We start from the raw sequence: 21,685 nt of genomic DNA, 5'->3' as shown, positions 1-21,685 counted from the left end.
CAATGGTATTTGCGTATCTAAACATAGAAAAGGTACAGTAAAAATATTATTATAATCTTTTTTTGTGTGACAATGTTTTGCTTTGCCACCTAGGCTGGAGTGCAGTGGCACAATCATAGCTCACTGTAACCTTGAATTCCTGGGCTCAAGTAATTCTCCCACCTCAGCCACCCAAGTAGCTAGGACTACAGGTGCATGCCACCACACCCAGCTAACTTTTATATTTGTTAGAGATGGAGTCTCGCTGTTTCCCAGGCTAGTCTCAAACTCATGGCCTTCAGAAATCCTCCCACCTTGGCCTCCCAAAGTGCTGGTATTACAAACATGAGCCACCACACCTAGCCTGTCATTATCTTATGGGACCACTTTTGTAGATGTGGTCTGTTATTGACCAAATTATCATTGAGCGAAGTGTCATTATGCAGTGCATGACTGTATTTGATCAGAAAAGAAATAAGCCCTTTCTGGATTAAAACAGTTCAGTTCTGTATGTCTTTTCCCCACAAGATGGCATCAGAAGAGGTCATGTGACTGCAACACATATGGTGAAACATTTTGTTGCTGAGAACCTGATGTTGTTCTGCAGATAAGCAGTTTATAGCTTGCAGTTATACCTTAAATAGGGAGAAGTAGAAAGCCTCATTCCTCATCAGAGCAAACTGTCTCAGGACAGCCTCCATGGTAGGTAGGGAAGTGTGTGAGAAATGGCATTGTATCAGCTCCTCACATAACCTACCATGCACTCATGTTCTAGGTGAATTATAAGGCTTAGATCAGCTGGTGTTAAATCCTGGCATATATGGCTCATATGAAGAGATGCAAGTTGCCAGGGCAGCCATTGGTGCAGTCATTCCCCTGAAGGAAGAACTATTAAGCTGGCACAAAAGTGAGAACAGAAATGGACAAAATAGCTTGTAAGACAGAAGATGATTTAGGTCTTATGTTCTCTGGGGGCAGAGATAATGTCTTGTTCATCTTTGATTCCTTAGCACCTGACCTAACACAATCAGGTTTACTGAATGAATGGTTATAAACACATAATTTCTTTAGAAATAAGGGAAGACTTTTATATCTGGAAATATGAATGTGAATACTTTGGTCTCTGGCACTCAGTGTCAGGAGATTTTATGTTATGTTAATAATACAAAAGAACAAGTAGAACCAGCCAATTTTCAGAATCATTCATTTATCAGGAACTCTGCTAGATGCTGAGGATACAATGGTGATCTAGTTGTTTATCTTGTCCCTCAGCCTGCCTCATACCAGCCGTTTCCTATCCTGACCCGTAAATGGGGTAGGGAGGCTACAAACATTATTTCCCAGGCTCCTACTGCCAATTGGAAGAATTGACAAAAGGGGGAAGCACGGATTAAATGTTTTAATGCTTTACTGAAACTGTAATACTATACTGTAGTTTTAATGTTGAAACTATAGCATTGTGATGGCCAGTTTTATATGTCAACTTGACCAAACCACAAAGTGCCCAGATATTTGGTCAAACATTATTCTGAGTGTTTGAATTTGAATGTGATGAATCATTGCATCAGTGGACTAGGTAAGGCAGACTGCCCCCACTAATGTGGGTGGCCCCCATCTGATTAGTTGAAGACAGGAAGAAAACAAAAAAGATGATGCTCCCTCAAGGGGTATTCCTCCTGCCCATCTTGAACTGGGACATCAGTCTTTTCTGGCCTTCAGACTCAAACTAGAACACTGGCTCTTCCTGGGTCTTGAACCTGCGGGTCTTTGGACTGGCGCTCACGCCACTGGCTCCGCTAGTTCTCTAGTTTGCAGATAGGAGAACCTAGGACTTCTCAGCCTCCATAATCATATGAACCAATTCTTGCCAATAAATAAAATATATATACAAACACATATATAGTGTGTATAATATATATATAAACCAATATTATAAATACAAATATATATGCATACACATACATACATATACATACATATGTACACACAGATCCCATCGGTTCTATTTCTCTGGAGAATCCTAATGTATGTTTAGGAAGTTTAGAAATCATGCAATGCATTTTTCTCAATTTAAGAATCCACTCAAACGAAGTAACCATATGGTTTATTACTATAATACAAATAATTTACACTAGGATTTGTCAGACTTGTGTCCCCTAGATCCCTGAAAACCTTGAAGGACCAAGCCTTGGAAACCAGCATAAAAACAGGGACTTGGATATTTCTATAAAGGATTTTGGATGATGATTCAATTTCTACTAAACAAAATACAGCAGGAGATAATATATCACAATGCCCAAGTCATTAACCATTAAAGGTGACCAGAAAAATCTTGTTATGTTTGAATTCCCGAGTTTTTGACTGATATTGTAAATATGGAAGAGATTGCTGGTGCCAGAAATCGAGTGAGAAATGTGAGTAGATCCAACAATGAAAGCATATTTCTACAATAAGGAGAAGTGATACTAACAAAAAAGGAACTGTCTTTCCACAGTTGTCACACTCATAAGGCTTCTCCCATTATGGGTTCTCTGGTGTTTGATAAGACCTGAGCTGCGACTGAAGCCCTTGCTGCATTGTTCATTTTGTTAGTGCACTTCTCCTTATTGTAGGAATAAGGTGAAGCACTTACACAAAAGTTTGCAGCAGAATAGTCATTCCAAAATACTTTTGTAGAAACAACTCCACTGAATGTATACATAATAAATACTACTTGTATAATGCTGACTAAACATTTTCTCACTTGAATTCACAAGACTAAAATTTTGACTATCATGATGAGAAGAAAAAAAAAAGATGATCTACACAGTGTGTTTAACAAAAAAGTAGATAGCCTGAGGAGTTAAATTTATGGTTAAAATAGTCATCATGAAAAACTGAGATGCTGTTACCACACAGGCAGTTTGGGAATCAATGTATAAGAAGACCAAGACGTCAGACACTAATAATGGGGTTCTGAAACCATAAGTGATACTCGTTTTAAATATTTGGTGTGAATCCATTCATCAGGAGAAAGTATGAACTTAGCAGGAATAAGTTTTGCTGCAGTTTACTATACAGTGTATGCTGGGTAGTAGGGTGGGGCAGGATAGTGTCTATTGTTTTAGCAGGCATTGGTTAGGCCCAAGAGAACTAAATGGAGAGAACTAAGATATGGAGCATTAGAATATTTATCATTTTATTCTGACTTGATGACTGATTTTCACACTGTCTGAATAGGTAAGTTTTTTCTTAAAAGAGTAGCAACAGGAAAACATTAAAGAATGAAATTTGGGCTGGGCATGGTGGCTCACACCTGTAATTCCAGAGCTTTGAGAGGGTGAGGCAGGAGGATTGCCCAGGATGTCGAGACCAGCCTGGGCAACACAGTGAGACCTCATATTAAAAAAAAAAAAATGCAATTCCATGGATGGCACACATTCATAATGATTTAGTGATAAGCTGTTTAAGGCATTTGCACTAGAATAGAATTCCTAGTCTGGTAAAGAAATATGGATTCTTGGCCGGGCATGGTGGCTCACGCCTATAATGCCAAGACTTTGGGAGGCTGAAGCAGGAGGATCACGAGGTCAGGAGATCGAGACTATCCTGGCTAACATGGTGAAACCCCGTCTCTACCAAAAACATAAAAAATTAGCCAGGTGTGGTGGCACACGCCTGTAGTCCTGGCTACTCAGGAGGCTGAGGCAGGAGAATCGCTTGAACCCAGGAGGCGGAGGTTGTAGTGAACTGAGATCGTGCCACGGCACTCCAGCCTGGGAGACAGTGCAAGACTCTGTCTCAAAAACAAACAAACAAAAAAATGGATTCTTTCAATCACAGTAACCCTGCCATCACCTCTGCTCTGCCTATGTACTTGGTAAGAAATACACTAGATTGAGTCACAATCTAGGTCAGAGAATTGGACACAAGCACAAATGGCCTTGGCGAGAAGTTCTTCAGAAACCTGGATAACATCAGATTTTCAGATCTATGAAGGTAATCTCACTGGTACATTCAATAAACATTTATTAGCACCTGTGGAAAAGGCACAGAGGGGGATATAAGACTTTGTGAATCTGACCAACTGTGGAGGATTCATTACAGTCCAAAGGAATGGTCAGAGAAGCAGCCCCCAAATCACAACCATCCACCCAACAGACACCACAAAGTGCTGGTTTAGGGCAAGTAGCCAGTCTAAACATCCATTTAATTCCAATGGGAGAGAACAAACCATTTCAGGTCTTACCTATTCTAGACAACTCTCCCATAGCCTCCTATCAAATATGTTTTGATTCCAAACACCTTCTAGAACTTGGAAGATAATTTGTCTAACCCAGTCTATATTTTCTAACACCTGATAATGTGTAGTGGTAAATAAAGCCCAGCCCACAATTCCTATAGTCGAGACTCCAGGGGGAGTGGCTTCAGATCAGTGACAAATGAGCACCAACTCTGGCATGTATAGCATGGGTCACTGTGATAGGATGTTTCTCCCTACGTGGCTTCTCTGATGTTGAACAAGGTATGAAACTCGGGTGAAGGCTTTTCCACATGCATTACACTGATAGGGTTTCTCACCAGTGTGGATTTTTTGATGTTCAATGAGGCCTGTATTCTGAGTGAAACTTCTTTCACACTCATTACATTTATAAGACATGGGAGTTTCAACATTTTCCAACTGGCTTTCCGTCCTACTTTTCCAGGCCTCTCCCTGCTCAGGTTCCTGAACATTTTTATCCCCAGTATGGATCCTCTGATGTCTCAGGAGATGTGAACTTCGCCTAAAGGCTTTGCCACACATACTGCACTGATACGGCTTCTCCCCAGTGTGGATTCTGTGATGTTCAAGGAGGCTGCAGCTCTGGCTGAAGGTCTTCCCACAGTCATCACACTCATAGGGCTTCTCCCCAGTGTGGGTTCTCTGGTGCTTGATAAGGTCTGAGCTGTGACTGAAGGCCTTACCACATTCTTCACACTCATATGGCTTCTCACCAGTGTGGACTCTCTGATGAATGACGAGGGCAGAGCTCCCAATGAAGGCCTTGCCACACTCCTCACATTCGTAGGGTTTCTCACCAGTGTGGATTCTCCTGTGTTTACTCAGGCCTGAGCTTTGAGCAAAACTCTTTCCACATTCATGGCAGATGTGCCGCCTCCCTCCTGTGGCATTTTTCTGCTTTCTTTGTAACCTGCCCTCCTGTTCACCAGCTTCTGCACATGTAGGAATCTGGACAATGTCTTCCCTCAGGTGGCACAATATCTTCCCATGCTCCTTTTCTTGAAGCTTCTCAGCTGGAGGCAAGTCCCTGCCCTTAGTCTGTTTTTCACCACCTGAAATAACAAATAACCGGCAATTGTGGGTTATGCCCTGCCATGGAAGGAAAGCTCTGTGATGAGTACCAGGGAGGCAAGAATTACAGAGGTCTATAAATGCCTGGGATAAGGATTTAAGTGCTAGAATAAGAATGGGAATAAAAGGGGAGAACAGGAGTGCTGGGGAGGAGGGAGACCTAAGAATGGGAATGGGGCCATTGGAAAGGTACACACTGGGAGTGGAGGGAGTGGGTGGAAGATGGTGAGGATCCAGGACTATGCTGGGGATATATGTGGTCGTTCTAAGTTCTAAGAATAGTAAGGCAGGGCCATGCATCTAGGATTAGATACTAAAAGAGTTGAACAGAAAGTGACATTAAATGGAGCAAGTGGAAGGATTTCTGAAATACCTTTGAGAAACTGCGATTGGGAGGCTGAGGCTGGCAGATCACTTGAGGTCAGGAGTTCAAAACCAGCCTGGTCAACATGGTGAAACCCCATCTCTATTAAAAAAACAAAAATTAGCCAGGCATGGTGGTGGGTGCCTATAAGCCCAGCTAGTCAGGAGGCTGAAGCAGGAGAATAGCTTGAATATGAGAGGTACAGGATGCAGTGAGCCAAGATTGCACCACTGCACTCCAGCCTGGGTGACAGAGTGAGACTCAATCTCAAAAAAAAAAAAAAAAAAAAGAAAGAAAGAAATGAAACAGTGAAAGTGGAGACTCAGAAATTGGGCACTGATCAATGAAACAATAAAGACAGTTGTCTCGGCTCATATCCCAGGCAGAGGCAGGGTCCCCAAACAGAACTGGATTCAGTGCTGTGAATTTTATGCCACCGATGAGCTACGTGGCCTCAGACAAGTAAGGCAGTCTTCTCAGCCTCTGCACCCTCATCTCTGAGGTCAGGGTCTATAGTCAATGTCTAAGAACACCTCTAACTCTCACAATCTATGGTCCCAAGGCCCATTTTCTAAAGAGGCCCACCAACTTTCCTCTTCAGTCAGGGATAGGATCAGGAAGGAGTACATCATCATTTACTGGGCATCTCCTATGAGGCAAACCTGTACTTGGGACTGTATTGTCTTCAACCCATTTAACTCAACTAGAATACTGGCAGGGAGAGGAGAAAGCAAGGTCAGAAGGGATAAGCAGGCTGGGTGCAGTAGCTCATGCTCATGCCTGTAATTCCAGCATTTTGAGGGGCCAAGGCAGGAAGATTGCTTGAGCCCTGGAGTTTGAGACCAGCCTGGGCAACATGGCAAAATTCCATCTCGACAAAAAATAAAAATTAAAAAATTAGCCAAGCGTGGTGGTGCATGCCTTTAGTCCCAGCGGTTTGGGAGGCTGTGGTAAGAGGATCACTTTAGCCCAAAAAGTTGAGGCTGCAGTGAGCCATGATTGTTCCACTGCACTCTATCCCGAGTGACTGAGCAAGACCCTATCTCTCAAAAACAACAAAAAAGAAGGAGTAAGGAGCTAGTCAGTAACAGGTTTTCAGAAATGGTGATTGTGAATCCAAACACAATAGGGCTCAACAGCTTCCAACAACTCAACAGGTTCTAATGCACAAAGAATGCCAAGAAACCTTAACAGAAATTAGTGTCCTTTAGTCTTACCCAGGGAGACCAGGCTGCCATGGTTCTCCTGCTTTTCATCTCTACAGAGATTCCCCTGAGATGAATCCTGCTGTGTCCATTCAGGGGTGATGGTCAGGGCCACATCTTCCACTTTCAACAACCCCTAAAACAATAGGTAATCCCATTGAAGAAGGGGCTGACCAAACTGGTGGAGTAGGGAAGATCTGGGAAGCACCCCCAATCCCCATCCCTGTCAAGAGCTAGTAATAAACAGGAAAAGCCTCTTAAGTGGGCACCTAAATAAAGTTAATGATAACCTCAAGATAGATGAGAAAATGCAGATCCCATTTGAGATCTGTATGGAGGATCTAGGATGGGAGTATAGGCGAATGGGGAGTAAGGAGTCTTCACAGGAAGCTCAACAGTAGTGAGGGGCACTGAGGGAGGGATAGGGGCTCCAGCTCACCTGGGACTCTGGAGTAAGCCTAGAAGCTACCACTGTATCTTCTCTGCAGCACCCTCCATGGGCAAGCACAGGGACCTGGAGAACTAAGAAGGAAAGAAGCTGTGTATGAGATGTACCCTGGCATTCAGCCTCCCTGCCTTGTGGAATCTAAGTTAAATAACTGGATTAATAGATTCCTGTCTCACGTGATTGAGCCCAGGAGTCTGAAGCTGCAATGAGCTGTGATTGGGCCACTGCACTCTAGCCTGGGCAACAAACTAAGACCCTGTCTCTCTAAATAAATAAATTCCTGCCAAACAAGTTTACACAGAGTGTGCTCCTTTCCAAAATTCTTTGTCCCTACCTGTTGCAATCCTATAGCTAAACATACCTGTTGTGCTCTGCAGATACATGAAAACAATGCAAAAAGGCAGGATCCCTGTTAGCAGTTGTGAAATAAAAAGAACATAAAAATAAAAAAGTTTTCCATTTGAAGATCCTTTGAATTTTGCTAGATATAGGAGGAAAAATCAGATTTTGGGCGAGTATGTCCTTAGTAGCTGTTAAGGTGCTTTTCACTTTGGATTTGAAAAGCTAAGAGGAGTCAGATGAAGCTGGGCTATGAAAAGCAGAGTAAGGGTCTGGCTTTACAGGAAAGTAAAGAACTTCAGGTTTCCTTATTATTCCTTATATAACTTCAGGAAGCACATATATTCCTCATATATTCCTTATATAACTTCAGGAAGCAAATTTGTAAAGGGGCACAAAACAGGTGGTTTAGGCTAGAACCTCTGTTGAAAAATAAAGATCTCATGTTGGCTAGAATATCCCAGTGATGTGTGTCTTGGGAACTTGTACATGTGTTTAAGATACATGAAAGGACATCTCAGAACATACAGCCATTTCCTATGCAGTGAATTTCATATTACTTTAATAACAGACCCAGGATTTAGAAGATTTATACCCTTTAATTTGCAATAGTCCTATAATTTATGAGATTGGCTGGTTGGCTTTACAAATTCTGTTTACTTTCTGCATAGGACTTCCCACTGTCATACGAATTGTATTATTAATGTGTTTATTTGCCATCTTCCCCACTTAAATGTAAGCTCCACTGGAATAAGAACAGTCTCACTGACTGTTCCATCCCCAGAGCTAACTGGCCACCACACTGGAGGCCTCCATAATTACAAGTTAAACAAAGAAGAACAAAGACAAGTAGCTGGTATACACAATGTGGTAGCTTACACTATAATCCCAGCACCTTGGGGGGCCGAGGCAAGAGGATCACTTGAGCCCAAGAGTTTGAGACCAGCCTGGGCAACATGGTGAGACCTCATATCCACAAAAATTTTTTAAAAAAATTAGCCAGGCATGGTGGTGCACACCTATAGTCCCAGCTACTCAGGAGGCTGAGGTGAGAGGATCGTTTGAGCCCAGGAGGTGGAGGCTGCAGTGAGCTGAGATCATGCCACTACACTCCAGCCTTGGTGAAACAGCAAGACCTGTCTCAAGAAAACAAAAACCAACACAACAAAACAAAATCCAAACAAGAACCAATTCTTTCCAAACCTAAGTTTTACTAATATCTTATATACTATGTCCAGTCTTGGTCGAAAAAGTTTTCCATCATTATGTTGGAAATACTCCTTTTAGTCTCAGTCTTAAATGAGAGTTGATCTGTCATGGGCATATACACCACCTATCAATGAATTTTGTTGGCTATCCTTAAATGAAATTGGATGAAGTCTGCAGAATTCATACTGCCTAGAAAATAATCCTTACCTCTGTCTTGTAAGGGCTGGCATCCCAGAGATTCATGCTTGAGCAGAGCCTTCATTAGCTGAAATTGGCTACTTTGTGACTCTGGGGCTGGTGTCAACAATGCCATCTTGCAACAGAGCAGTTCTTGCCCCTGGTCAACACCTGAAACCTAGAAATCATTTGTTCTTATTTTCATTTATTCATCAAACACTTCCATAGAATTACCTAGGTGGCTGGCACTATTTCCAAGATCATTATAAATGTTAACTCATTTAATACAGAAAACAACAATCTTATAAGGGAGGTATTATTATACTCATTTTACTGATAGGGAAATGAAGGCATAGCCAGTTTAAGCAGCTAACAAATGGCAATGCTAGGATGGGAGCTCAGGTAGAATGATGCCAAAGCACATGTTCTTACCATTACTCTATGCTACTTCATATATACATTTGTGTTTTATGAAAACCCATTGGAAACTGGTGCAAAATTCTCAGAGAATATTGATACCTTTTATTATCTGAAAAGGCGATTACAATCTCTAGTTTACAGCATTTGGGGGACCCAAATAACATCATAGTATGTGAAATCACCTAACATGGCCTGGCATATGATATGTCCTCATTAAATGCAGGTTTACTTCCAGACATTTACAGTATTATAAAATTACAGTTTTCAAGTTACTTTCTCATGTGCAGCTCAGAATTTCCCACATCCTTTATAAAGAACGAAGGTAAGAGACTTGCACTGACTTGCCACTGTTACAGGGCTTGGGTGCAATAGACCCGAGTCAAGAACCTTGGTATCCAGCTCACCATTTAGAAGGCTCTGGCCACACAGGTCCTCTGAGGGTGTGTGCACAGGGACACAGGATGATGCAAAGAGGACACAGTCTCATAAAACAGGGAAGAACATAGAGGTAAAAGTAGGCCCATTTTCTACCATAGGTTCATAACCAGTGGTCCATGATCTCCTTCCCACGGAGTCCATGAACTTGAACAGGACAAAAACTAATCTTATTTTTAACTGGTCTTTAAGAGAAAGTATTTCCTTCAATTATGAATGGAAGCAACAAATCAAAGTAGCATAAGCAGTACCCAGGACTTTGTCACCAATAGAACCTGTAGATGTTTTTACATCACATTACAATCAGGCAAATAGATACTTATCACTGCTTTGTAATTGCCAGTTATAAGCCCTGTCCCTAGGTCTTATTTAGTGTACTAATTTAAAAAAACACATATATGACTTTAATACAAATTTAATACTTTGCTAACTGTATGTTGATATGATTGTGTTCTTTTGTAACCCTTAATGGTTTATGTATTTTAAAAAAAGTATTCTGAGAAGGAGTCCGGGGACTTCACCTTACTGCCAAGGAGGTTCACGGTACAAAAAGAGATGGAGAACTCCTGGATCTTAAAGGAATGCCCCTCACTCCGATGTTGAGATTTCAGGAGGAAACAGACCACAGCGCTCAGATACTAAGTTCTTTCTACCTGCGGCGCCGGCTCATCCAGTTGCCTCTCCAAATACTCCAACAGCACCACCACCTCCTCCCCGCTCTCTGGATGCTGCTCCCGCACCCAGCTCTGCAGTTTCCCAGGCAGGATGGTCAGGAACTGCTCCAGCACCAGCAGCTCCAGGATCTGCTCCTTGCTGTGCATCTCAGGCTGCAGCCACTGTCGGCAGAGCTCTCGGAGCCGGCTCAGCGCCTCGCGGGGACCTGCAGCCTCCGGGTAGCGGAAGCCTCGGAAGCGCTCGCGGGAGCCCTCAGAGCCCAGATCTGGGCTACTGGGAAAACCGGCCTCTTCTTCCTCCACCTTTATGACCAGAAGCTCCATCTTGTCTTCTGTAGGCTGGGCATCCAGGGCTGTGCTTTCACTTAATTCTCTAGCCATCCTGGGCCAAGGCAGTACTCAGGCCTCACTCTAGCTTCCAGCGCTATTTCTGCAGAAGATTCCTGAAAGGTGGGAAATAATTATTAACCAGTAAACTTGCAAGTAGTCCCTTCTCTCCTGCCCAGGGGCCCAGAGACATCTCTGGGGAACTGCTGCAGAAATTTCTCCATGTTCAATGCTTCTGCAGCTTAATCCTCTACACCACCCCAAGCCTGAATCCCACAGTAAGGTTCCAAAGGATGTCCTGGGGTGATCCTGGACATCCCCAAGCCCCGGACTAATCAGGAAAAAAACTGAAATTGGTGAGGATCCAGGGCACTTCCTGGTCTCTCTAGGAAGCTCCTCTCAGTGACTTGCTCAGTTATCCCATTAACAAGCAGGTCTGTGGTTGTCTAAATTCTAAGACGACTCTAACGATTTCCTGCCCTAATCCTCAGGACTTTCAATATGAGATAGCAAGTCCAGACTGACTGGACTGATCCCAAGGAGCTGAATTCTACCGACAACCTCAATGACCTCATAAGTAGATTCCTCTCAGAGCTTCCAGATAAGAGCCCAGCCCTACCAACTCTTTGGCTTTGGCCTGGGAAGACCCTAATACTGAACTCAGCTGAGCCTGCCTGGCCTTCTGACCTAGAGAACTGGAACAAACAAGCTGATTTTTTCTTTTTTTTGCTTGTTTATTTTGAGACAGAGTCTCGCCCTGTCGCCCAGGCTGGAGCGCAGTGGCATGATCTCAGCTCACTGCAACCTCCACCTCCCATGTTCAAAAGATTCTCCTGCTTCAGCCTCCCAAGTAGCTGGGATTATAGGCGTGTACCACCATGCCCAGCTAATTTTTGTATTTTTAGTAGAGATGGGGTTTCACTATGTTCACCAGGCTGATCTTGAACTCCTGACCTCAAAAGATCTGCCTCGGCCTCCCAAAGTGCTGGGATTAAAGACATGAGCCACTGCACCCAGCCCAGATTTTGTTTTAAGCTGATAAATTTGAGGTAAATGTTATACAGCAATAGAAAACTAATACAATTGATTCTATATCAAGAGGTTCAATTAACCACAGCTGGAAAATATCTGGGAAAAAAATAACAAAAACAACAATTAAAAAATACAAATAAAAATACAATATAACAAGGATTTACAAAGCATTTATATTGTATTTGGTTTATAAGTAATCTAGAGATGATTTAAAGTGTACAAGAGAAGCTGAGCCTGGTGCCACACTACTGCAGTCCCAGCTACTCAGGAGGAAGAGGCAGGAGGATCACCTGAGAGCCCAGGAGTTCAAGGATGCAGTAAGCTATGATTGTGCTGCTGTACTCCAGCCTGGGTAACAGTGTAGAGACTCCATCTCTTTAAAAAAAAAAAAGTATACAGGAGGATGTGTGTAGGTTATAGGCAAATACCATATGCCATTTTATGTAAGTCTCGAGCATCCACAACTTTTGGTATCAGTGGGGATCCTGGAATGAATCCCCCATAGATAATGAAGGATGGCTGTACCAGGTCTTATCTGTGGTCAAGGTACTGCAGTGAGGGGAAGAAGAAGGATAGAAGGCCCTGGACCAAAAGAAATAGGACTGAATTAACAAACCTTGGCTGCCTGCTAGTGAGACCCTCAGTTATATCTGATGTGACACTTGCCCAAAAAACTGGCAAAATATTCACATTAAAAGTCAGCTGAAAGTAGGGTTTCTGCAGGTTCCTCTGATCTATGGGCTGGAGGCCCTTCAGTTTCTCTCAGAAACATCAAGGAAGCTGAAAACATCACCAAGCCCTTGCCCTGGAGAGAGCACAGGCTGCCCCTGGTCTTCGCCACCTCCTCAGTCTGCCACTCTCTTTCTTCCCCTTCAAGACTGAACTTGAAAGAAAGCCCTCAGTCCCTGATTCTAGTCCTCACCTCCTACTAAGCCTTCCACACACTGTAGGCTGCAAATTGCCAACACCACTAAGATTTCGCCTGCAGAAGTAACCAAAGAGACTTCCCTCAATTCCCATTTTCCATGGCCTCTTCTCAGGCAACTGGGCTGAGGATACTGCCCACTTCCAGAAACTCACTTGTCCTTTGTTTCAAGAACCTTCCTTTCTCCTGCTTTCCTCCTTCCTGGTTCTTCTCACCTCCCATCATAATCTGGTTAAGTGTTCTGAACCCAGGTTTCCTGAGGTCGTCGTCATCCTGGTTTTACTACCTACTAGCTCTGTGCCTCCCTTTCCTTATCTGTAATAGGCATAGTGATAGTAGATAGGGCCATTGTAAGCATTAAGTGAGTGTATAACGTCTGTATAACAGTGCCTGGTATGTGGACATAAGGAACATGGCTGTGCTGCAGCCAGGCAGGCATAGGCCGAGGTAAACATCCTGCATGACTCAGTGGGATTGGAGCGCAGGCACACAATTCCATGCATTATACAATCACAGTTATGTAGCCATAACCTGGGGAGGCTCATCACCTGGCTCTAAGACACTGTTGTGAGGTGTATAAATGCAGCACTGACACTGTGAAAGAGCTGCTGAGTAAAGCCATGTCCCATCTACCTGCTGTCTCTCAAGTGTTCTTCCAGCTCCCTGCCCCCCCATCCACCTACTCCCCTCAGACCTCAGCTGGGGCTTGAACCTGACATTTGGCATAGTGGGCAGGATGAGGTGAGTGGGTCTCCAGCTCCCAGGCTCCCGGGCCGGCTATGCAGCCACAGCATGAGCTGTGGCACCCAGTGGCAGCCGTGGTGCGAGGATGGGCTCTGGTGGAAACATGGGCGACACTGGACAGGCCCTCCACAAGTGTGGAGAAGGAGCTGAAGCACCTGGAAGTGCACAGCACTGAGGAGTGTGCCTTTGCCAACAGAGTCAGATGGGCATTTGTGACTGTGCTGCAAGAAGTGCATGCCCAGTCTCTGCTGGACACAACGCAGGGAGGAGGAAGAACCTCCATTACAGGCTCACCCAGTGGTCTGCCAGAAAATAGAGCATGAACAGCCACTGGGCCCCAAGGGTGGGCCTAGAGACTCCCTACCATAGTGAAGCACATTTCATATAGTGTTTGTACCCCCACTGAGTTGCGAGAGTTAGGTAAGCAGTGCCAGTAGCATCTGGGGGAGCCCCTCCCTTCCTGAATTCTCTCTCTCTGGGACAAAGGAGCTGATCCATTTCCTGCTCCGCCTCTGAGATGGAAAAGCTGGCTTCTTTAATTACAGTGTGGACTGATGCCAGTGAAATACCAGAAACTGTCAGTAGATGGCAGTCGTATACAGACTTGTGCAAGTCATTCGTGAAAAGGACATTGCTGGGTGACTCGGTCCCGCCAGAGCGTTCCAGCTCAAAGATTACCTGCTGCAGTCAGGCAGAAATGTAAAGCCTTTCCTGTTTGATTGGGAACTGGCCAAGGTGCCGGACTTAGGGGGACAACGGACAACCAAAGGCTGTATGTGGACTCGGCAATCTACTGGTCCCTAAACCTGAATAAGTTTCCGGGCAGAGCTGCATTTATTGACAGTTATGAAAGCTGGTCAGTGAAAGTGAAACCTGTACCTTCGGACCTTGGCATCGGCCGCTTGGCTCCCCGCTTATGCACTGTGTATGTCTCTCCCATGCCTGAGGACAGGCTGGGGTGGATGTTTTGCACGGCTTGGCAGCTGTGCCATCTATCATGGATTTGATAGACCACCTGACAACAGAACTGGGATGGTGCCACTGTGTGGTGGACTTGGCCAATGCATTCCTCTTAATGGACATTGCTCCAGAGAGCCAGGAACACTTTGCCTTCATGGGAGGGTGATGATGGACTTTCACAGTATTGCTGCAGGGATATATGCATAGCCCCAACATATGTCATGATCTTATTAATGATGTTATTATATTAACCTCTGATTCTCTTGCAGATTTAGAAGCAGCAATGCAGCCTCTTGCCTGGAATTGGGATGATGCGGCTGAAACCACCTTCCTGGCAGCCAAACAGGCTATTCAGCAGGCACAAGCCCTATGGGTAGCTGATCAGGGGCACCCATTTAAACTTGATGTGCATGTGACCACAGATATTTTTGACTGGGGCTTACGGCATTGCACAGAGCTCTTTAGAATGCCAGTAGATTTTTCGTCCCAACTTTGAAAAGGAGCTGAGCTCCGGTATTCCTCGACAGAGGAGTTAGTAACTGCATATGCTGCCCTTTAGACTCATGACAGCCTGGCAGGATGGGCTACAGTCGTTGTGCGCATGACTTACCCAACAGTAGGGTAGGTATGCTCATAGGTAACAACCCGCACACTGGGATGGCACAGACATCCACTTTTGCAAAGTGGGGTGCCTAAGCCTACACGGAACAGCAAAGTATGCTAAGTCAAGTCCCTTAGCAGCACAATTACAAGAAGTCTTAGTACCTACTATCCTAATGCAAGATAAGGCTATGGGACCTGAGGCACCCCTAGACCCTGAGCCTTCATCTTTTAAGGAAGGGCATCCCTGCATTCCCAATAGGGCGTGGTACACAGATAGGTCTAGCCAGGGTGCTACTGCTGCCTGGACTGCTGTTGAAGCCCAGCCTAGTACTGACACCCTACGGTTTGATACCAGGTGTGGACAAAGTAGCTAATAAGCTGAACTCAGGGCAATGTAAATGATGATCACCAAGAAGGTGACACCTATGGTAATCTGCACCAATAGCTGGGCAGTTTATCAAGGCTTAACCTTGTGGCTAACTACCTAGAAGTTACAGAAGTGGTTAGTCACTGACCTATGTAGGGCCAGGCCATGTGGCCAGACCTATAGGAGAAAGGATGACTTCCTCTAACCAGGTATGGGGACAAACGGTAACCTGTTGTTGCCTGCCCCAATGCCCCTAAAGGTAGGTAAGCAAAAAACCTGGCTTAATATATAAAGCAACATCGGGGTAACATCACCATGGGGTGGTTGCCTACTATAACCTGAAATTATTGCTCCCTGTATTACTACTGTGGCCCGAGTGCCTACAGCTTATGTGTCAAGCCTCTATGTATACACTGGGCCTGTGTGCCCAGAGCCTATGTGTCAGACTTACGTGTCAAGCCTGTGTGTATGTATCAGCCCTGGGTGCTGAAAGTGTATATGTCAGGCTTGCGTGCCAAACCTATATATTGGGCCTGTGTACCTAAAAACTTATGTTTCCCTCGGCCAAGGGGGTGGAGTGTAAGGTAAAAATGGATGTGCTTTGGTCAAGAACAGGCTGAGGCAGATATGCAGGCCAGTGTGACTCAGCGAGTCTCCAACGCAGGCGCACCACTCCACTTGTTATATAACCTGTTTGTGTAAGCTCATACTTGGCTCACAGCCACTATTGTGTGTAAATGGTATAACTGCCCTGCTGACACTGTACATAGGACTCATGCCCAGAGAGAGAGGGAAAAACTGCTGACCTTGGAAGAGAGAACTGGCCGTCTTGCAGACCGACAGAGGGGAGCCAGGAATTAACAAGTGTGCCAAGGAGTATAGCTGTAAGTGTGGGAGCGGCAGAAGCCACAGAGCCAGTTGCTGAGAAGGGCTGTGGTCGGAGGAGGCACCCGAGACAGAGGCAGACAGTGTGAGAGCTGCAGCAGCTGCTGCTGACTAAAATCATATTTTACCTGTCTACAGCCCCAACTGTTTTTTCAACTATCTGCCACCTATCCAACAACTCCCCTCGGACCTCAGTATGGGCTGGAACCTGACACTTGGCATGACAGTGGTAAGTACCATATACATATTGGCTAATAGTATAATTCACTGGTCTTTCTTTTTTTAAAATAAGAGTAGGCCTGGTGGTTCTGTTCTTGACCTTTTCTTTTCTCTATCCACAGTCTTCCCCAGAACTATGTTTAATCACTTGCAAGGTTTTAACTTCTATTTCTAGGCTGTAGACTCCTGATCCCTATCCTGAGTTGCCTCCCAGATAGTCCTATACGGAAATCTTGCAAACAAATCCAATTCAATATGCCCCAAATTAAACTGATTTTCTTGCCTCCTAATCTACTCCTTCCTCAGTATGGTATTCTCTAGAAACAATAGCACCAGCCACCAGGTTTCCTCAGAGTCATTACTTTGTAATGGATGATTTCTATATTTTAGGAGGGAAAAGTAAGATATTCTGAAAGACAGCCTATCCCAGAAGCCATGAGACCTGGGCCTGATCTAAGAGGGAAGGGAAACCTGAGATTCCTGTGAACCAGCTGGGACTAGACTTTAAACTAGAAGTGAGTGACTGCAAAATTATTTGACTGGACTCAGATGTCAGTAAGTCTGTCTTTACTCAGTGGAATGGAGAGGCTAGAAAATGTAAGGCTGGGCCGGGCGCAGTGGCTCACGCCTGTAATCCCAACACTTTGCGAGGCCGAGGTGGGTGCATCACAAGGTCAAGAGATTGAGACCATCCTGGCCAACATGGTGAAACCCCGTCTCCACTAAAAATACAAAAATTAGCTGGGCATGCGTGGTGGCAGGCGCCTGTAGTCCCAGCTACTTGGGAGGCTGAGGCAGCAGAATCACTTGAACCTGGGAGGCAGAGGTTGCAGTGAGCCGAGATCGTGCCATTGCACTCCAGCCTGGCAACAGAGCAAGACCGTCTCAAAAAAAAAAAGTAAGGCTGGTAGAGGTTACAAAGGGAAAAACAATTCCAGATCTGTATCCTGAACCTCTATTCCTCAGGCCAACTCTCTATAGTTCAAAGGATGGTAGGGAATAGAAGGAAATTAGGAAACTGAGAGAACCCATTGATTGTTACAAATGAAAAGTACCAGAAAACACTTCCTCCTAATAAGTTGCCACAAGAGATCTGGGGCACTGCTACATGAGCTAATAATACCAAAATAAGTGACCCTAAATCTAATCTAGTCTTTAGATCCAAATACCAGTGTACAGGCAAAATATAGGAAAAAATTATATTAAAGGCTTTCAAACTTTGTTACATATTAGAATCACTAGGGAACTTTTAAAACTCCTAATGCCTTGGGTACAATCAAGATCAATCAGGCTGGGTGCAGTGGCTCACACCTGTAATCCCAGCACTTTGGGAGGCTGAGGCAGATTGCCTGGAGTCAGGAGTTCAAGAACAGTCTGGCCAATATGACGAAACCCTGTCTCTACTGAAAATACAAAAATTAGCTGGGCGTGGTGGTACACACCTGTAATCCCAGCTACTTGGGAGGCTGTGGGCATGAGAATCACTTGAGCCTGGGAGGTGGAGATAGCAATGAAAAAAAAAAAATCAATTAAATCACTCTCTGGGGGTGGGACTCAGCATTAATAACTTTTAAAACTTTCTAGGTGATTCTAATGTGCAGCTGAGTTTGAGATCTAATAAGTTAAAGATACTAAAAAGAAGCAATCGACCAAATCCAGAATGTGAGGCATTTTATAAAACAGAAGGTTCAAGTTCCTCAACAAATAAATGGTATTTTTACCAAAAGGAGTGGGAGGGAATGGGAACAGTCATAGATTAGGAGACTGAACAGACTTATCAAATAAATGCAAATGGTGAACCATATTTGGACCCCACTGAAAACAACTGTAAAAAGACTGTAAAAAAAAAAAAAAAAAAAAAAAAACTGTAAAAATATTTGAGACAATTATTTGAAAATCAAGATAATGATATCATGGAATTACTGTCAATTTTGTTGCGTGTGATGATACTATGATTATATCAAGATAAAAGTCCTTATATATAAGAAATTGACACTGAAGTACTTGTACTTGTGAGTGAATTAAAATGTTTCCATCTGCAATTTGTTATAAAATGAAAGAGAGGAGGGATGTAATGAGGGAAAAAAAAGAAATAAAGAAAGAGGGGGAGAGGGAGGGAGGGAAAGGAAGACAAAGGAGGGAGAGGGAAAAAAAGGAGAGAGGGAAAGAGGGAACAGGTAAAAGGGAAGGAGGAAGACAGAAGGGAAGGAGGAGGAGAAGGGAAGGAAAGAGAGGGGAAAGGAGGGAAAAGAAGAATGAAAATGACCAGAAGATGATGGCTGAAGCCGAGTCATGGTTATATTGGTGTTCACTGTAACATTCTCTCTACAATTAAATGTGTTTAAATTTCTCTCCAAAATTTTAGAAAATTGAACAAAGTCCTAACTTCCTTCCTTCCTGAATAATACAGTCAAAAAGCATTAAGGTAGGGTCAAAGAAGGCAAGCGAGAGCCACAGCCCAACCCAGAGTGAATCTGGAGCCCAAGTGGAATGAGGAGGGTGTCCACGGTGGGAAAGGGAGGAAGTCTATGGCAGGAAAACAACACTGATACATTTATATCATTTATTCCACAAACTGCATTTAGGTTTCACTACCTGGACCCTACTTGGATCTGAGCCAAATTGATCACAGTGGGAAGGCACAAGATTGGGAAATTGGTTGCAAACACAAATTATTTATCAAATCAGTAAATATACTGACGATAAGGAAAGGAAAGTTTCTCATTAACAGAAAAGAGTTACAAGTCTAGAAAAGAGAGTTAACCCTGTGGAAGTTGGGTTGAAATGAAGGGTGTTAGTAGGAAGCCAGTTTCAGGCTAGGGCGTTCCTGGAAGCTCAAAAACCGGTGCATCTCCAGCACTAAGCAGGACATCAGATTTTTGCTAAAACCAGGGGTCCTCGTCCTTTTTCACTATTAAAAACTTCTATTGTTCCTCCTACTCTCCAGCCAAGGAAAAGGTACCCCCGAATCTTAAAGCCTTTGGGAGTTTGAGTATCACAACGTACAACACAAACCAGTTTTGGTCTTTGCTTTGGGATAGGCTCTTTTTCAGAGTATCTTATTTTTCCCTCCTAAAATATAGAAATAATCCATTACAAAGTGAATTGATGAATGACACTAAAATTGAAAGCAACCGTACAAAAACCAGTAATTAAAGATAATGTGTCATCATAGTTATAAATAATAATGGTACTACTAATAAAAGCAAATCTTTAAATCATGCTTACTCTGCACCTTACACATATTAATGCATTCAATCCTCACAACCCAGTGAGTTAAGGAATATTATCCCCATTTTGCAAAATAGTAAAATGAGGCAGAGAGAGGTTAGGAACTAGTGAAAAGTCACACAGCCAGTAAGTGGCAGAGGCAGGATTCGAATCAGGTAATCTGACTCCAACGTTCTGGCTCTTGGCCAGTACCACAGAATAATTTAAAGACCTTGAAACTGACCTTGTTACCAGGCAGTGCAAAAATGTAACGGCTCCCATTTTCGAGGCTTGTCTATGTGACCCATGCATCCCGTCTCCAGATACCCTCAAGAACCGACCCAGACACTCGGTAACGGCGCTAAACAAGGGACACTCATATTGGGCTCTACGAAAGAACGCCGAGCACCACTTCGTTCAGACGCAGAGCGCCCCTCCCTCCCCCACGGCTTCTCGCAGGGGTCTCCCTCCTTGGGAGCCGAGGCTGCAGGAATTGGGGAGGGAAGGGCCTCTCTCCACAAATTCACACACACACACACACCCCTGCAAACGCACCTCTACCAGGGGACAAAAGAACTGCAGGACCGACAGGAGGAGAGCCGCGGGATGAGATTTAACCCCACAGTGGAAGGCGGACGCCCAACTGGCGTCCGCTACTCACCCCATACTCACAAAGTGCTCGAAACTAGCAAACCACCCACAAGGCGGGGCACAGAAGCCACTTCCGGGCCTCTCTAGCCACCTCCCTGATAGACTCTGTCGTTTGCTAGCTCGACACCTCGTTTCCCCTCCCCTTTTGCTATTAAAGAGGCTTTTGATTTTTTTATTTTTCCAGCTATAACTAAGGGAGAAAGGCAAGGTGCAGAACTCTTTCCATGATTTGCTATATTTGTGAATAGAAGAGAGTAAAAAGAATCTAAACTATGCTTGCCTGTGTGGCACAAAGAAGCTCTGGAAAAATCGGAAAATTAATAATGGTGGTTACCTATGAGAGGTGAACGGTCAGAAACTGAGTGAAAAGGGGGACAAGAGTGAGAAGGAAAGTGTTAGGGTACGTGTTTTAAATGTACTTTTAATTTTAGAGTTGATTGCATTGCCTAATTAAACTATGAATTCCAAATACATGAATTTTAAGGAGTATGCTGCGTGGTTTACATAGAAAATCCAAGATAATCTAACACTCAAATTACGATGATTAATAAGAGAGTTTAGCAAGGTGGCTGGACTTTTTAAAATTCATGTTCACAATCACATTCTTCATCAAAATTATAAAAATGTAATTTTTAAAAGACAGCTATCACAGAAGCAAAGAAACACAAAAGATACCTGAATACACAAAAGATACATTAGAAACTTTATTCATTAAGGATAAGTATGTGAAATATATACCATGTCTATATATATGAGAACTCAATATCATAAAGATATAATTCCTTCCTAAAATAATACACAAATTCAGTACAAAGCAAATCAAGATTCCAATTATGCTCGGTGGAACTTGACTAGTTGATTTTAAATTTATATGGAATAATTAAAGAGTGATGAATCCATTTTTAAAACAAATGAAGGAGCTGCAGAAACTTGCCCTATATAATTTATTATAAATTTATAGCAGCTAAGACAATATAGTATTTGCACAACTACAGACAAATAGACCAGTGAAACAGAACTGAGGACTGAGCAACAAACATGTATGTGTGGCTGCTTGATATATGACGGAAATTGCATTACAAATCGGGGAGGAAGAAAGGAGCTACTTGACAAATAGTACTGTAATATTTGGATATCTAAATGGAAAAAAAATAAAATTGGGTTTCTACTTTATATGTTG

The 21,685-nt window shown here is 43.6% G+C and overlaps 2 protein-coding genes across 5 annotated transcripts in view; one reads left to right on the top strand and one right to left on the bottom strand.

The window, feature by feature from the left end:
- Positions 1-2,068: 2,068 nt before the first annotated feature.
- On the bottom strand, positions 2,069-20,577 carry ZKSCAN3 (zinc finger with KRAB and SCAN domains 3). 3 transcript variants are annotated; one of them, XM_050788402.1, is made up of 7 exons: positions 20,410-20,577; positions 10,562-11,025; positions 9,084-9,231; positions 7,320-7,402; positions 6,893-7,016; positions 5,685-5,777; positions 2,069-5,292 (listed from the first exon to the last, which is right to left on the bottom strand). In XM_050788402.1, exons 2-7 carry the CDS (start codon positions 10,961-10,963, stop codon positions 4,433-4,435), a joined length of 1,710 nt encoding a protein of 569 aa, XP_050644359.1. In that variant the 5' UTR covers positions 10,964-11,025; positions 20,410-20,577; the 3' UTR covers positions 2,069-4,432. The 3 variants fall into 3 exon arrangements, with proteins under 3 accessions (XP_050644359.1, XP_050644360.1, XP_050644361.1); XM_050788403.1 differs by having other exon boundaries at positions 20,516-20,574; XM_050788404.1 differs by lacking the exon at positions 5,685-5,777 and having other exon boundaries at positions 20,410-20,556.
- Positions 15,998-21,685, top strand: part of ZSCAN31 (zinc finger and SCAN domain containing 31) — a 28,327-nt gene continuing 22,639 nt past the window's right edge. Inside the window, exon 1 of one of the 2 annotated variants that reach the window (XM_050788441.1) lies at positions 15,998-16,654. The gene's annotated coding sequence lies outside the window, so the exon portion shown is untranslated. The remainder of the gene's footprint in view (positions 16,655-21,685) is intronic. The other variant, XM_050788439.1, reaches the window with a different exon arrangement.

Source organism: Macaca thibetana, chromosome 4, assembly GCF_024542745.1.
Source record: "Macaca thibetana thibetana isolate TM-01 chromosome 4, ASM2454274v1, whole genome shotgun sequence".
In the NCBI taxonomy this organism is placed as follows: domain Eukaryota; kingdom Metazoa; phylum Chordata; class Mammalia; order Primates; family Cercopithecidae; genus Macaca; species Macaca thibetana.
This window is presented reverse-complemented; position numbering and strand designations above follow the sequence as displayed.

Bases quoted from the DNA above. Each gene is read 5' to 3' on its own strand.
- ZKSCAN3 (XM_050788402.1), bottom strand. From the start codon at position 10,963: ATGGCTAGAGAATTAAGTGAAAGCACAGCCCTGGATGCCCAGCCTACA. The intron at 9,232-10,561 runs GTAGAAAGAACT...AATGATTTCTAG, and splicing joins TGGATGAGCCGGCGCCGCAG to GTTTCAGGTGTTGACCAGGG. The intron at 5,778-6,892 runs GTAAGACTAAAG...TTTTTTTAATAG, and splicing joins TGGCAGCCTGGTCTCCCTGG to AGATGGGGTTTCACCATGTT.